Genomic DNA, 13,667 nt, shown 5'->3' on the forward strand with positions numbered 1-13,667 from the left:
CACCCGTCTGGGTGCTCATTGTGTCCCAGGGACCAGGGTTTCCCTCACCTTCCTTCTCCATCCGTCTTGCTGTCAGCCAGGGTAGCTGGTCCTGTGCCACCCTTGCCCACCCAAAGTCCTCTGGTGGAAGGGAGGCCCAGGGATATGGTCCTCCCAGGGCCTGGATCTCTGGCCCTGGGTGTCTCCACCGTATCTGCCCAGAGTCAGTGTTTTCTGGGTCTTTTTGCAGAACCCTAGGACCCCACCCAGGATGGGTGGGAAGGAGAGGGAGCATTTTGAAGGAAGCTGAGGTCTTGTGGTTGGTCCATGGGACCTGAGTGGAGGCTGGAGAGTCGCCCTGTGGGAGAGGCTGTGATCAACTGCTGGGCTCAACAGGTTTAACAGCCTGCTTTATTGAGTTGTAAGTTGTATTGACATACGTTCAGAGTGTACAATTGGGGGGGTTACATACGTATACACCCATGAGATCATCACCACGATCCAGAGGGTGAACATATCAATCATCCCAAACATTCCCTTGTGCCCCTTGCAATCCCTCCCCCTCCCCTACCCAGGTGACCTCCGGGCTATGTGTTATCACTAGCCCTTAGTGTGCATTTCTCAGATTGGGACAAATGGGACGGGGTATAGGTTTCTGTTTCGAAAGGAATAGAAGCCCTACAGTTACTCCATGGATTGTGTTTGCCTATTTCTTAAAAATGGGTTTATATCACTCAGCATAATTATTTTTAAATTCATCCATGTTGCCTCTCATATCAGTAGTCCATTCTCTGTTCTCTGGTAAGTAATATTCCATTGTATACCTGTACCACAATCTCTAATCCCTTTCCCCAGCTGGTATTTTTTGAAACCAGCAGTCAAGCGGTGCCTGAGGCTGGCCTATCCCAAAGGATACCACTTCCAGACAGGGCACCTGTAGGTTTCCTGTGGCCACTCTTTGTCCTTCATCCCAACAGCCCCCTTCCCTGGAATGACCTCCCTTACACTGTACTATCTAGGGGCCACCCAACCTCTTCCAGGTATCCTTCCCAGACTGACTGGGTCACCTCTGAGCAGTTCCAACCTTCACTGCTTGGTGGCTTTAAAGGCCTTGAACACTGTCATGTGATTCTAGTCTCTTCTCTTAGTGGGAACAAGAGGAACTCCTCCTTGTTCCAGCCCCACCTCCCACGCGCAGGATGTCTGGCTGGCCATGGACCATGGACGCTGGTGTCTGGGGCTCTTTGGGAAGAAGGAAGCAAAGATGCAAAGTGATGCAAAGTGATACAAATATGGCCTGGACCGAAGTCAGGGTCTTCCTAGCTCAGGATATTGCTCTCTCCTTCTCTCCTCCCTTCCTGTCTTCCTCTCCTTCCTGGACACCTCTCCTCCTCTTTAGGGAGTGGAAGACCTCTGAGAAGGCCTGATGCTGATTGAGCTTCTTACATTATTAAATCTCTGCCTTGGAGGAACCAAACTTTGACACCTCCCAGAAGGCTTCTGTCCCATTCTGTGGCTTCCTACGCCCCCCACCCCATCTTCCCACCTTCCATGTCTCTCTTTCCTCAAGTTGATGACACAGGGCAGGGCTGCCCTTCCTCATGGACAGGATACAGATCTTGGGGAAGAAATGAACATCTCTCCTTGTCCCCAACTGCCAAGACTGCGTTAATACTTCCGGTGCTGCTGAGACGTGTCTTAGAGCTCCAGCTACCCGTTATGCTGGAGCAGGGAAGTGACGTCCCTAAGGTTACACAGCCAGTGAGTGACTGATACAAGCTACCTGCCACCTCCTCCACGTTCCTTCTAATCGCTGCCCTGTCTCCTGGACACCAACCCCACATGCCTGTAACGTGCCTTCCCCTGGACCCCGCCCCATCCTTTCCTCTGTCCCATTTTGGGGTGCGGTAGAGCGATCAGCAGGAGGAAGTGGCGTGCCTGGCGGCCAGAGGTTCTAGAGGCCAATCTGAGTTCCATCAGGAAGCCTGGGTGCCGAGGCCCACCTGTGGCGCGCGTGGGTGGTATGAAGCCGGAGGGCTGCCTGAGGTGGGGAGGGGTGGCCCTGAAGGAGGGCAGCCATGGGCGTGGTTCTGGAGCCCAGCTACTCTGCTGGTCTCCAAGGGCAGCTCCAAGGTCACATGTGCACTGCAGCCTAGCCTTGTCAGTCCAGCTCCATGCCCTCTCCTCCTCCTCCCCTCCTCCAGGAGACCTTCCTGAGAAGTGGCCTGCCGTTCCATCCTTTCGGCATTAATCACTGTCGGCCATTTTTATCGTGATTCCTGCGTATGTCCTATTTCCTTTCCTGGGCTGTTGTCTTCTTGAGAAAGGATCCATGTGTGTTTCCTGCCTGTATGCCCCGTTCCTAGGGCAGGGCTTGGTATTAAGTAGGTCTGTAATGAATATTGGTTGAATAAAATAAAATGATGGTGGTGGGGAGTGGCAGGGCATGGTGGTGGATGTTGGTAATAAATGCTGGTTTATCACAAAGGTGGGTGGTGGAGGGTAGATGGCGAGAAGCACTGGTGAGTAGCAGTAGCTTTTAGTCGGTGGTGGGAGACAGGCAGAGGACCAGGGCTGATGGTGATGGATACTACACAGTGGTAGGTGGCGAAGGGGGCTGTGGCAAGAGATGATGGCCAAAGGTGCTGGCGGGTGAGTTTCAGTGATGGTGGCTGTCCTGGGCCATGAGCAACTTCTGCTTGTGCCCAGCCCTCTGCAGCTTCAGGGGTCTCTGCCACAGCCTTGTCATCGTGGCTCATTCCTTTGCAGACTCCATCGGGGGCCCCTTCCCTGTCACCTCTCACCGACGCCACCACAAGCAGGAGCACTGTGCTCCGGGACCACCTGGCGGGGGGCTCCCAGCCACACCACTGCTCTTCCACCCACACACCAAGGGCTCCCAGATCCTCATGGACCTCAGCCACAAGGCCGTCAAGAGGCAGGCCAGCTTCTGCAATGCCATCACCTTCAGCAACCGCCCGGTCCTCATCTACGAGCAAGTCAGGCTGAAGGTGGGGCTTCCCTCTCTGCTCTCGGCGCATCCAGGGGACCAGCAATGCCTCCCGCTCCCGCTGCACCCCGCCCTTCTCGTCCTCTGTGCTGCCACTCGCGCTCTTCCTCACCTTCCTCGTGCTGGACCCTCTTACTCCTCCTTCCTCAACCTTCCCTGTGGGACAGAGCGGGAGTGGGGGAGGGGTGTGGCCATGGGGACCTCCACGAGCTGTCACCAGCCTGTGGGAAGGTTCCCAGAGAAGAGAGAGGAGGCCAGCAGGGAGGCGTGAACCCCCCACTCCTCGCAGGGGAGTCCACCCCAGGTGGTCCACTGGGAAGGACCCACTCCCTCCCCGTTGGGCCCTGGTGGGTGCTAGAGAGGCTGGGCCCGGCAGGGGCCGCCCTCTGAGGGTTTCTTTTCCCGTCCAGATCACCAAGAAGCAGTGCTGCTGGAGCGGGGCGCTGCGGCTGGGCTTCACGAGCAAGGACCCGTCCCGCATCCACCCTGACTCGCTGCCCAAGTACGCCTGCCCCGACCTGGTGTCCCAGAGCGGCTTCTGGGCCAAGGCGCTGCCCGAGGAGTTTGCCAACGAGGGCAACATCATCGCTTTCTGGGTGGACAAGAAGGGCCGCGTATTCTACCGCATCAACGACTCAGCTGCCATGCTCTTCTTCAACGGGGTCCGCACGGCCGACCCGCTTTGGGCCCTGGTGGATGTCTACGGCCTCACGCGGGGCGTCCAGCTGCTCGGTGAGTGCCCGCTCCCCGTGCCCCCGAGGTGCTGGGGTGTGACGCTGCTCGGGTTCCTCTGGCATGCAGACCTCTCCCCCACTGGCAGAGCCCCAGGGCCATGTGGGCACGGGGACAGCTCAGGGAGCCTTCCTGTGTCCTGCAGAACTCACCCATCCTTCGTGCCCACAGCTGGGGCAAGAGGCTCCGGGGTGGGATTCCTGCCCTCCAAGGCCCCTCAGGTGGTGCTTTTGAGCAGCATATAACCCTCATCAGAAACCAGCCTCAGAGACCCTCCGCCTCCAAGAAGTCATGAATATTAATCATTGACCCCACAGCTGCGCTAGGACTTGCTGTGTGTCAAGCACTTCGTTGCTGCTGGGCTCGTAGCCACCCTGGGAGGCAGACTCTTAGTGTGGTCTGAGGAGACGAGGCCCAAGCTCAGGGAGGTTGAGTCATTGGCCAGAGGCGCCGCAGCTGAGCGGGGCAGCCAGCACTCAGTTCCAAGTGAGCCCCTGGCCCCTGGGCTGTGCAGCCCTCCAGGAGGCCCAACCCTGTCCCAGTGCTTCTTGCAGGGATGGGAGTGAATGGGGTAAGCAGGGAGAGCAGAGGGCACTGGGGTGGCTAAGACTTTTCTGGGGGCTCCTGGGGGCTCAGGGTGAGTAGGGCCTCCCTACTGAGGGCAGCAATCAGGCAAGGAAGAATAGTAGAAGGCAGCCTGGGCTGCTAAGGAGCCAGGCTTCCTGGCGAGGGTGCCCGTTACCCCAAAGTTCCAGGGCTGGAAAGGGCCTTGGAGAGTTTCAGGCTTCCTAGGGTCCCACGCTGAGCTGGTGTCTGAGTTGGGACTAGAATCCAGGTCACCTGACTCCTGGTCTAGGATCGCTCTCATCTTGCTCCCTTGTGCACATGCTGACTCTGAACATACATCAGCTCACGGGCAAAACAGCTGTGTCTCCAGGCAGAGCCAGCAGAAGCCTCAGCTTTCCCATCTATGAAATGGGTTTGTGGGGCAATGAAGGGAAACTCAAGAGGCTGTAAATAAAGCGCCCAGCACAGTCAGTGCCTGGCCTGTGCTTGCTTGTCCCAGCTCCCACCCCTGCCTCCATCTCTGTGGACAAAAACGCCATGGATGCAATGGAAAACCTTTTTTTTTTCTTTCCCCTTTCGTTCCTTTCTGGCTTCAGAGCCAAGGAACAGTGAAGCTCTTTTCAAAACACCTTCATTTGAGTAAAAAAGACAGTGAAAGTAAAAACAAATGAGTAATTGTCAGAAGCATTTCTGTTGACTTCCAAGCATCAGCAGTCTGTTTTTATTAATTAATAGTTTGGGTACTTTCTGTTTTTCAACTCCATAAAAGTACACATTCACGTGGACAAGTTAAGAGCCTGAAAGCAAGCCCTTCCAGGTCTTAGTAAGTGAAGAAGGAGCCCAGGCTGCCCGACAACGAGCTGCTCTCCTCTTGCTCTGTGCAGTGGGTGCTCCTGCTGGAGGCGGAAAGAGTATTGGTTCTGGCCCAGGTCGGCTTCGGGCCTCACGCTGTACTAGCTGCAGGGCCTCAGTTTCCTTATCTGTGAAATAGGGGTAAGTAATAGTAAATTGTTTTCAGGGTTCTTTTGGAGGCTTAAAGAGCCAAGTTACAGGAAGCAGCTGACACACTGGAGGTAGGCACTGACCGTCAGTCTTCCCCATCCATCCTGGGGAGGGCGAAGCTTAACCCAAGTTTAAGTGAACACCCTCGGCTGCTCTCGTGTCCTTAGGGTCTCACGCTTCCAGGCAGTGGACTTCTGGAGCCTGAGTTTATGTTCCAGCCTGGACACTTCTGTCTGAGTCTCAGACTTCTCATCTGTGAAGAGGTTGTGAATACTATGACTTAGCCCCTGGGCCGGGCAGGGGTGGGGGGGTACATGTGGGAGACAGAAGTGTCTCATCTCTAAAAAAAAGTTACAGTCTTGTTGGGACAGGGGTAAAGGCAGTAGGGGCAGCATTCTTGCTTTTCCCTTTCCTAGCAAAGAATGCCTTTTCCTACAGTCCCCAGAAATAAAAAATCCCACTCTGGCATTAAGGTCTGGCACAAGAGCTACCTCCTCCATGAAGCCTTCCAGAGTGAGCTCTCTTCTCTGTTTCTTGGGTCCCACCACATGGTGCCTGGGATTCTCTCAGCACTGAGGCATCGGCTGAACTTTCTGGCCCATCCATAGGTCTTTCCCAAGATGGGGAAGGCTTTCAGGGTGAAACCATGTCTTACCACGATTTCTTTCCAGAGTAGAACCTTGTGTCTGGTGTGTGAAAGACACCAAGGATTATTTGGATGCTCAGTAGGGGAGTGTGGTGGGGAGGGCAGGTAGCTTGTTAGATGAAGGGAAGTGGTGGGGAGTGAGGTAGACCCAGTCTCCCTCACAGATAGCCCAGCCTCACTGGAAAATCAGAGAGAAAAACAAGCGCTCCAGACACCATCAGGGCATAACCCACGAGAAGACAGTAAATTGTTTAGAGCTGTGGTCATAGGATCCTTTCCATCTGTTGAGATGGTTTCCATCCAGCTATCTCATTTAACCTCAGCAGCTGGCCCTGGACAGAGTGTTTTTTCATTCCCATTTGTCAGGGAGAAAATTAAGACCCATGGAACGCTTGGCTTACCTGTGTAGGAATGTGGCGGGGCTGGGATTTGAACTGGGTGTTTTGCAGTACCTTCCCCAGTAAACCTCCAGCAGGTTAGGTATGGAGGGAGGCAGTAAATCAGAGGAGGCTGAGGTCAGTGAGGGAGGATGGAGTCCAGGAAGGCTTCTTGGAGAAGGGGGCTTAGGCGGGGTCTAGAAGGTCCGGGAAGGGTAGGGAGGGGATGGTGAAGGGGACATGCTAGGTGAGATGGGGCTTCCAAACCTCTGGGGCCCAGAGAGTGACCTGGAGAGTGATCTGATGGGCCCCACCTTGGGACACAGCCCAGGCAGTCTCCTTGGGCCTGGCCCTATTACCCCTCTTAGGCTCTAAATGGGTTTTCAGGAAGTTTTTTCAATTGCACCTGGATCTCCCAGCAGGCTCCTCTGGGCACTTTGGGTAAGCCTGAAGTCCCAGCAGATTCCTGTCCGAGCTGTAAATCACAGTAATCCCTGGGCATTTTCAAACACTGATGTTGGTCCCTGAATTCAATTAGCAGATTAAAATATCTCTTTGTTTTGTTCTTCCTAAACTCATATTTTTTGGTGTAAAAACAGAAGAGATCCAAGATCTCTTCGGAGGTTGGCACGCTGCTCTATACCCTCATTCGGTGGCCTCCCCTCTAGAGTCTGCCTTCTGCCCTATATAGTCCTGGGGTCAGTCTCCTTCCCCATCCTCCTCAATGTTTACCACCCCTCCCTCCAGTGCCTCTGGCTTTCCCTGCGCTCCCTCCTCAGCCAGTTTTGAGTTTCTCCATCTCCTGAGAGGTTGCTCTCTGCCTTGGCAGCTCTGAAGACAGGCTTTCTTTCCTGAGGCGATTGCCCACCAAACCAGTGTCTCATCTTTAGGGACTTCCTGCTAGGTCTGCCCCCTCCATTCCTGTCTGTCTGTGGGACCTACGGCCCAAACTCTCCAAACCCTACCTGGCCCATACCTGCTCTTCAGATCAGAGATATCTTGGGGCCCCTGGCACCCAGCAGATCTGCAAATCAGGCCACGGACAGATGGGTTGTCTCCCCTGACAGAGTGCAGACAGGGGCTGGGGTCTGTCTCTCAGTGACCATTCCAGGCGGGCACGCCATCCCACCCCCCACTGCCTGAACTGAAGCCAGGCCCACCGGTGCCCCCACCACGGCCTCTGCAGGCCTGCCTCATGCCTTCCAGGCTCCCGACATGCTGGAGTTCAGGAGATCACCTCTGGCCTCGGGGTGCCCTGGCCCAAGCCTGGGCTGGGATTTCCAAGAATAACAGCTTCCTACCTCCAGGAAGAGGGACCTGCCAGCAAGCAAATAAACACAAGTTTTATGGGGTGATTAATACTTAGAGAGATAAGCTCCTATCCCAGTTTTTCAAGGTCTCCCTGCTCTTCTCAGAAATGTTGGCTCGGGAAGAGCAGCTCTGTGGGTCCTGGCAGAAAGCTGGTGGACCCAGACTTCAAGTGTAAGGTCTCCTGATACCCTGTGGGCCCCCTACAGCCCACGTACTGTGCAGGGTGGGGAGGGCAGGGGAGACGCAAGAGTTGAAAATCCAGCCCCTCTCCTTGAAGAGTGTTTATTTTAGGGGTCATCATCTAACTGCTCTGAGGTGACCTAAATCCAGTTCTTCAGGGAAATGTGGCTGAAGAGTAAAACTGTGTGGCGCAGGGTTGGTATAGGTGGGGAGTAATCCAGGACTTTCTGTAGGAGATGAGTTTCGAGTCAGGAACCACATAAGGTGAAACAAAAGGCCTGGTTGGGGAGGAACAGCTGAGGCCAGACAGGAGGGGTGTGCTTAGGCTCAGAGGTGGGGAATTAGCCATCGGGGGAACAGAGCCTTTGGGGGAGGGAGCGAAGCGAAGAGGTGACTTGTAGAGAAGGGGGTAGGCGCGTGCGTCAAAGGAGAGAGAGCAGTGAAAGCAGAAAATTTGGTGGCTTCCATGCTGTCAAGTCTTTCAAAAGGAGGAGCTGTGGCCCAGAGATGGGAGAGGGCCTGCCCAAATTCTCCCAGCTAGTCAGAAGCCAGGCTGGGCCTGGAATTCCTATCTTCCAGGCTGATCTGGGCGTAAGGTCAGTGTGAGAAGATATCACCACGTCCAAACGGTAGTGGCTGAGCTCAGGAGGGCATTAGGGGGCTCCCAAGAGCTCATGGCGTTCTGCTTCAGCCAGCTGAGGCAGAGGCTCCCAGGTCCTGGTAACACCTGCCTACTGAGGATGGAGATGTACAGAGATGCTCAGGCAGGCGAGCTTTCGGAGGGGCAGGCTGCTCTTGGGCTGGTCTGTGGGCAGGCGAGCCAGCCTGGCTTCCCTGCAGCGAGAGGCTGGGCCCTCTCTGGAGATACGGCCTTGGGTTAGGTCTCCCATTCAGGGTGCGCATCAGCTGGGCGGCACAAAGAGTGTGATCGTACTGGGCAACAGAGGACCACACTGCCATCTGGGGCTTCCACTTCCTGGACTAAACCAATATTTACCTTCAGCTGTGGCTGCCAGGGGCTGAGAGGCAAATATTAGTTTAAGGAAGTCAAGCGAATCTCGGGATGCAGGAAAGAGCGGAGGATGCTGATGGCGATTTCTTCCTCTTTGCTAGTTTTCTTTTCTTCTTGATTAAAACAAAATTTTATTGTTCTTCCTGCTTCAGGGACTTTTCCTGCCACTTCTCTCTGCTCACCCTCAATTCTGCTGATCCTATCAGGGCTCATCACCAAGCCCTCCCCTCCACCAGGAAGCCCTGATCTCCCCTGTTCCGACGACCTTTCCTGCGCCTGACCACCCGAGGCACGTGGAGGTCTCGGTGGTACCAGAAGTTCTGCATCATGTACTGTCCTGCTTTTTAAGAAGACATCATAAGCCCTTCATATGTTTTGTAAGGAATGTTATTATTGTGCCCATTTTGCAGATATGGCAACAGAGGCTCAGAGAGATCTGATAACTTGCCCAGGGTCACACAGCTCAGGAGAACTGGGCCTTGGGCCCAGGAAGGTGGGCTGTATCACTTCCTAGCTTCTCTAAATGTGAGTCCACCTGGTCCCCCTGCTAAGTCTGGGTATCTCCCAGGGGTGGGGAGTTGGCCACTCTTCATCTTCCAGGGTGGAGCTCATGAGAGCTCAGGATGTCAGGGATCAGCAGCACATGTTGGGCACAGATAGGCCACCAGAGCCCTAGCAGTGTTGGCTGGGGAAGTTGGGGGGTGCCCAGCACCCTGATTCAGCAGTGAGTCTGTCTGCCTCACAGTTCCCTGAAGGCTCCTGAGGGCTTTGTCTCGTTCTTTTGTTCACAGTGCACTCTGGCTTTTTGGTTTTTTGTTTTAAACCAGAATGAATATATGAAAAGTGCGATCTTATATGATTGGCAATATTAGACTATTTCTAATACCCAGAAATGGCAGTTTCAGATTTTCCACCTATAATCTCTTTGGCCCAAGATAGTTTTGAGGCACTTTGGAGAGACCAGGGGGTCCCAGGGCCGGGGGCTGTGTAGCAGAGAAGCTGGGACCTTGCAGGACTGGAGACAAAGCCCACATTTCAGAAGCAGGAGAGCTGAGCCAAGACTTGACATGGCCACTCACTAGCTGTGAGCAAGCCTTCCAGCTTCTCTGTGGCCCAACCACCCCGTCTGTTGTTTGGACATAATTAGACACGTGCCATTTACCTCTCGGAGAGTCTGTGAGGCTCAAGGGTGTGGAAGAGTGTTTACACAAATGGCAACGGCTATCGTTTGTAGGTTAGAAAGGGATACTTAACTTAAAAACCCCACCAAATAGACAACTCACAAACCAGTCCTCTCCTTAGAGCGGGAAGCCTTGAAACCAAGTCCCTGTATGTGGGTGAAATTCAAACCATGCTTTCTAAATTGTTTCTTGGAACAAGATCTATGGTTCTCCAGCTGAGTTCCTTGGGACACTGGGGTTCCAGAGGCATCTTTGAGGCAGCTGAGTTGGCAGGGCTCTGTGACCTCCTCTTAGACTTGAACCAGAGATTTTGGTTCTGTTGGACAAAAGGATTTCACTGCTTTAAAAAAAAAAGTTTGAGAACCACTAAACCAGATGAGTCAGAATCTATATGTCTAAGATTCTCTGTCCATGAATCTTAGAGTCTGTGACTCCAAGTGTTTCTGGGACATTCTACCCTTCCTTCCATGAACCTCACAAAATATTTGTTTCTCCTAGCTTTCCTGCGGTTGGGTGTATATGGAGAGAGTGGAGGCAGGTGTGGGTTTCAGGGCGCTGCCCAGAGGGGTAGAGAAACCCCTTACCCGTCCAAGCCATGTTCCTGCCCTTGGGGCTCCTTCCCTTGCCCCGTGCTGGGTGCTGACCAGCAGGAGGATGTTTATGGAGACAGGAAATGGGCCAGCACCACCTTCCAAAGAGGGGCCGGCAGATGCCCGCCCACCAGCCAGCCTGCTGCCTCCGGCCGACCCCTGGTTAAAGATGAGCCAGGGCTGGGGAGGTGGGAATCTAAGCAAACAAGACTCTGGGGCTGATGGGCGGCCCTGCTTTGAAGGAGTCCCTTGCCTGGCCCTGAGGGCCCTGGCACCAGTGCCCTGGCCCTATCTTGGTTGCCCTGCACTGCTGGCAGCTTGTGGGTCCAGTGGGTCCCTTGCCAGAGCTGGCCCCGGTGCCCTCAGTCTGGCCCCTCCTCTCCTCCTCTCCCTTTCTCCCCACTGGCCTCAGATTGTTCTCCAGGCATTTGCTAGCGCCGTTTTCCCACTGAGTGCTCCTCGCTTCTGTCCGTCACTCTGAACTCTCTTGTTCTTCAGGGCCCAGGACAAATCTTGTTTCTTCCAAGAGGCTGTCTCAGACTCACTGTGAAACGGGAAGGGCACCCCAGCCTCGGTTGGAGGGCATTATCTTAAAAAGGGTATTTATCCTAAAGAAGAGAAGGCTCAGGGGGAGCCAAGGAGTGGATGGGGGACACTTCTGGATCTGTGCAAGGACAGCTTTCCTAACAGCTGTAGTTGTTCAGAGAAGGGGGACAGATAGCCTTGGGATGTGGTGAGCTTCTTGTTCCTGGGGGCATTCTAGGCAAGGCTGGGTGAGAGCTTGGCAGAGAGAAATAGATTTCCTCCGGAGACACTAAGAATTTTGTAAGGAAATTATATTCAATATTTTCACGCCTCCAAGCTTTGATCCTCCCACATCCGACTGGCTCCTTGGGGCCCAGGTGCTGGCTTCTCTTCTCTTTACCCACTGCCTAGGCCTGGGCACACAGCAGGTCAGTGAGTGGGTGACCTGAGTGCCACCTGGAGGGGAGGAAACCCTGGCCCTGGCCTCACTGGCCTTGTGGGGCCTGGTTATTTCCTCCCTGGCGCAAAGGATCGCCACTCCCTCTCCCGCCCCGCCAGGCGCCAGATTCTGCAGGAGCTGAAGACTGACAAATTCCTGCCCGAAAGATGAAAGCCGGGACACTGAGAGGGTTGCCAGCCGAGCAGCATCTCCTGTGGCCTTGCGCCGCTCCCTGCTCCGGGCCCCGACATAAACACCTCCAAGGTGGGCAGCCATGTGTCCCTGGCCCGGGGGGTAGAACTTGTTGCTTCTGAATGGGCCAGCCCATCCTTGGGGTGACAGGTTGCCCTCTGCCCTGTCTCCAAGCGGGGACCCTGGGCTAAGCCTGGCCCCAGGCCACTCTCCTGTGGTTTGGGGGGCCTGGCCCCTTCCCTGGCTTTCAGTCAGCTCTGACCTTCGCTGGCCCTTCTGAGGAGGGCGCCCTGCCCAGCTGCTCCGTCTCCAGTGTCATCTATTTCAGGCACAGCTGGGCACACTGAGGGGATGCTTATTTTGGAGATGGCCAGCAGCCTGTAGCTGCTTCCGACCCCGAGGGGCAGCCTGGCTGGGAGAGAAGACAGACTTGGGCTGGGCACTGGCTCCGGGGATTCCATTTTTAGCTGTTTCCCAGCATCTCCTGTACCTTTCCGCCTGACTCCTCCAAGATTTCAAGCAAGGCTGAAAGGGTCATTTTCCTGCCCCTCCTCCTTGTCTCCCCACCCCCTGCTGTTCCTCCTGCCTTCTCTTCTTTCCCCTCTCATCTCCGCTTTGTAGCTTCTCGTTCCTGGTCCTCAGTCAAGGATGCCATTCATGACCCATGTGAAGTCCTACAGTCCAGTGCCGAACGCTCATTGCCTGCTGCGGGGGAACCTGACTGTGGTTGGCAGACGACCCGAGTAGGCACTGGTACCTGAAGTTGTCAAGTACCTCAGTCGCAGGGGCTGCCCGCCCTACCTCTGACCCCCATGTCATCATCGCAATACAGTTGTGATTCCCCCCGTTCTCTAGCTGAGTGACCTGGGGCTGGGAGGCAAGGTGGCTCAAGTGCTGGCTTGGACATTTCAACCCAGGCCTGTATCACCCCAGAGCTCATGCATTCTCTTTGGAGCCCTGGGGCGGGTAAACCATAACAGTGGCTCATACTTACCTCGTGACTACAAGGTGCCCTCAAGGTGACCTGCTAGGGGCCCTCTGTAGCTTACTGCATTTGGACTTCACTGCATCCATGCTGAGCTGGGTGTTAGAGTACAGATGTTATACACCTCAGTGAATGCCGACTTCACGGCTGAAGAAGAGAGGCCTAGAGAGGTTAAGCTATTTATCTAAGGTGCTATGGACAGAAAATGATGCAGCTAGGATTTGAACCTCGGCTAATGACTTCAAAATCCTGACACTTAATTAACTATGCTTCTGTCCTGCCTACCAGTATATGGATTCGGGTTACTAAAAAAACCCCAAATACCCTTAGGTTACATTATGAGAAGTCTAGCACATATATCAAGGGAGGCGGTGGCCACACTGTGCCTTGGGCGGGTCAGGGAACATCTGGAGCACTGAGTCTGGTTCTGCTCATTGTCTAAGCAGTGGGAAGGTGTGTGGTGGGTCTGAGTATTCCCTGAGGGGAGTGTTTTCTCCACGGGGCTACCCCAGAGGTAGTACTGGCACAGAGGAACACTGAACCTGAGACGTTAAGTAAATCTATCCAAGAGATCCTTGGATACAAGGAGCTAGATTTCAGTCTAAGAGAAGGAACTGCTTTCTTAGAGGAGCTCAGCAGTGGCTCGGGTTGCCTGAGAAGCCCAGTAGCAGCCACATTTAAGTACAGAAGGACCCCTGAAGGGGCAGAGCTTGGGGAGCACACATCCAGCCCCATTCAGAAGCCTGTGCTGACGGTCTGCCCAGCTCCATGAGCCCTGGACCGAGTGTCCTGAGTGTGCAGGGTGGGGTGAGGTGGGGAGGGGAGTGTGGGGATACGTGTGTGTGTGCAGGCCTGTGACAGTCTCCTTCCTATAGGCTCTGGCTGGCATCTCTGAGCCTTTTGTTTTCTTGTCACCCTGCTGTCCTTGTCCCTTCCTCT

At 54.6% G+C, this 13,667-nt stretch overlaps 1 protein-coding gene across 2 annotated transcripts in view; it reads left to right on the forward strand.

The window, feature by feature from the left end:
- NEURL1 (neuralized E3 ubiquitin protein ligase 1) overlaps positions 1-13,667 on the forward strand; it is an 86,207-nt gene that overhangs the window by 62,681 nt on the left and 9,859 nt on the right. For both annotated transcript variants that reach the window (XM_082722481.1, XM_082722482.1), the window contains exons 2-3: positions 2,749-2,990; positions 3,400-3,721. In XM_082722481.1, coding sequence (XP_082578607.1) covers positions 2,749-2,990; positions 3,400-3,721 — 564 coding nt within the window. The remainder of the gene's footprint in view (positions 1-2,748; positions 2,991-3,399; positions 3,722-13,667) is intronic.

This window comes from Mustela nivalis (genome assembly GCF_964662115.1).
Source record: "Mustela nivalis genome assembly, chromosome: 2".
NCBI lineage: Eukaryota > Metazoa > Chordata > Mammalia > Carnivora > Mustelidae > Mustela > Mustela nivalis.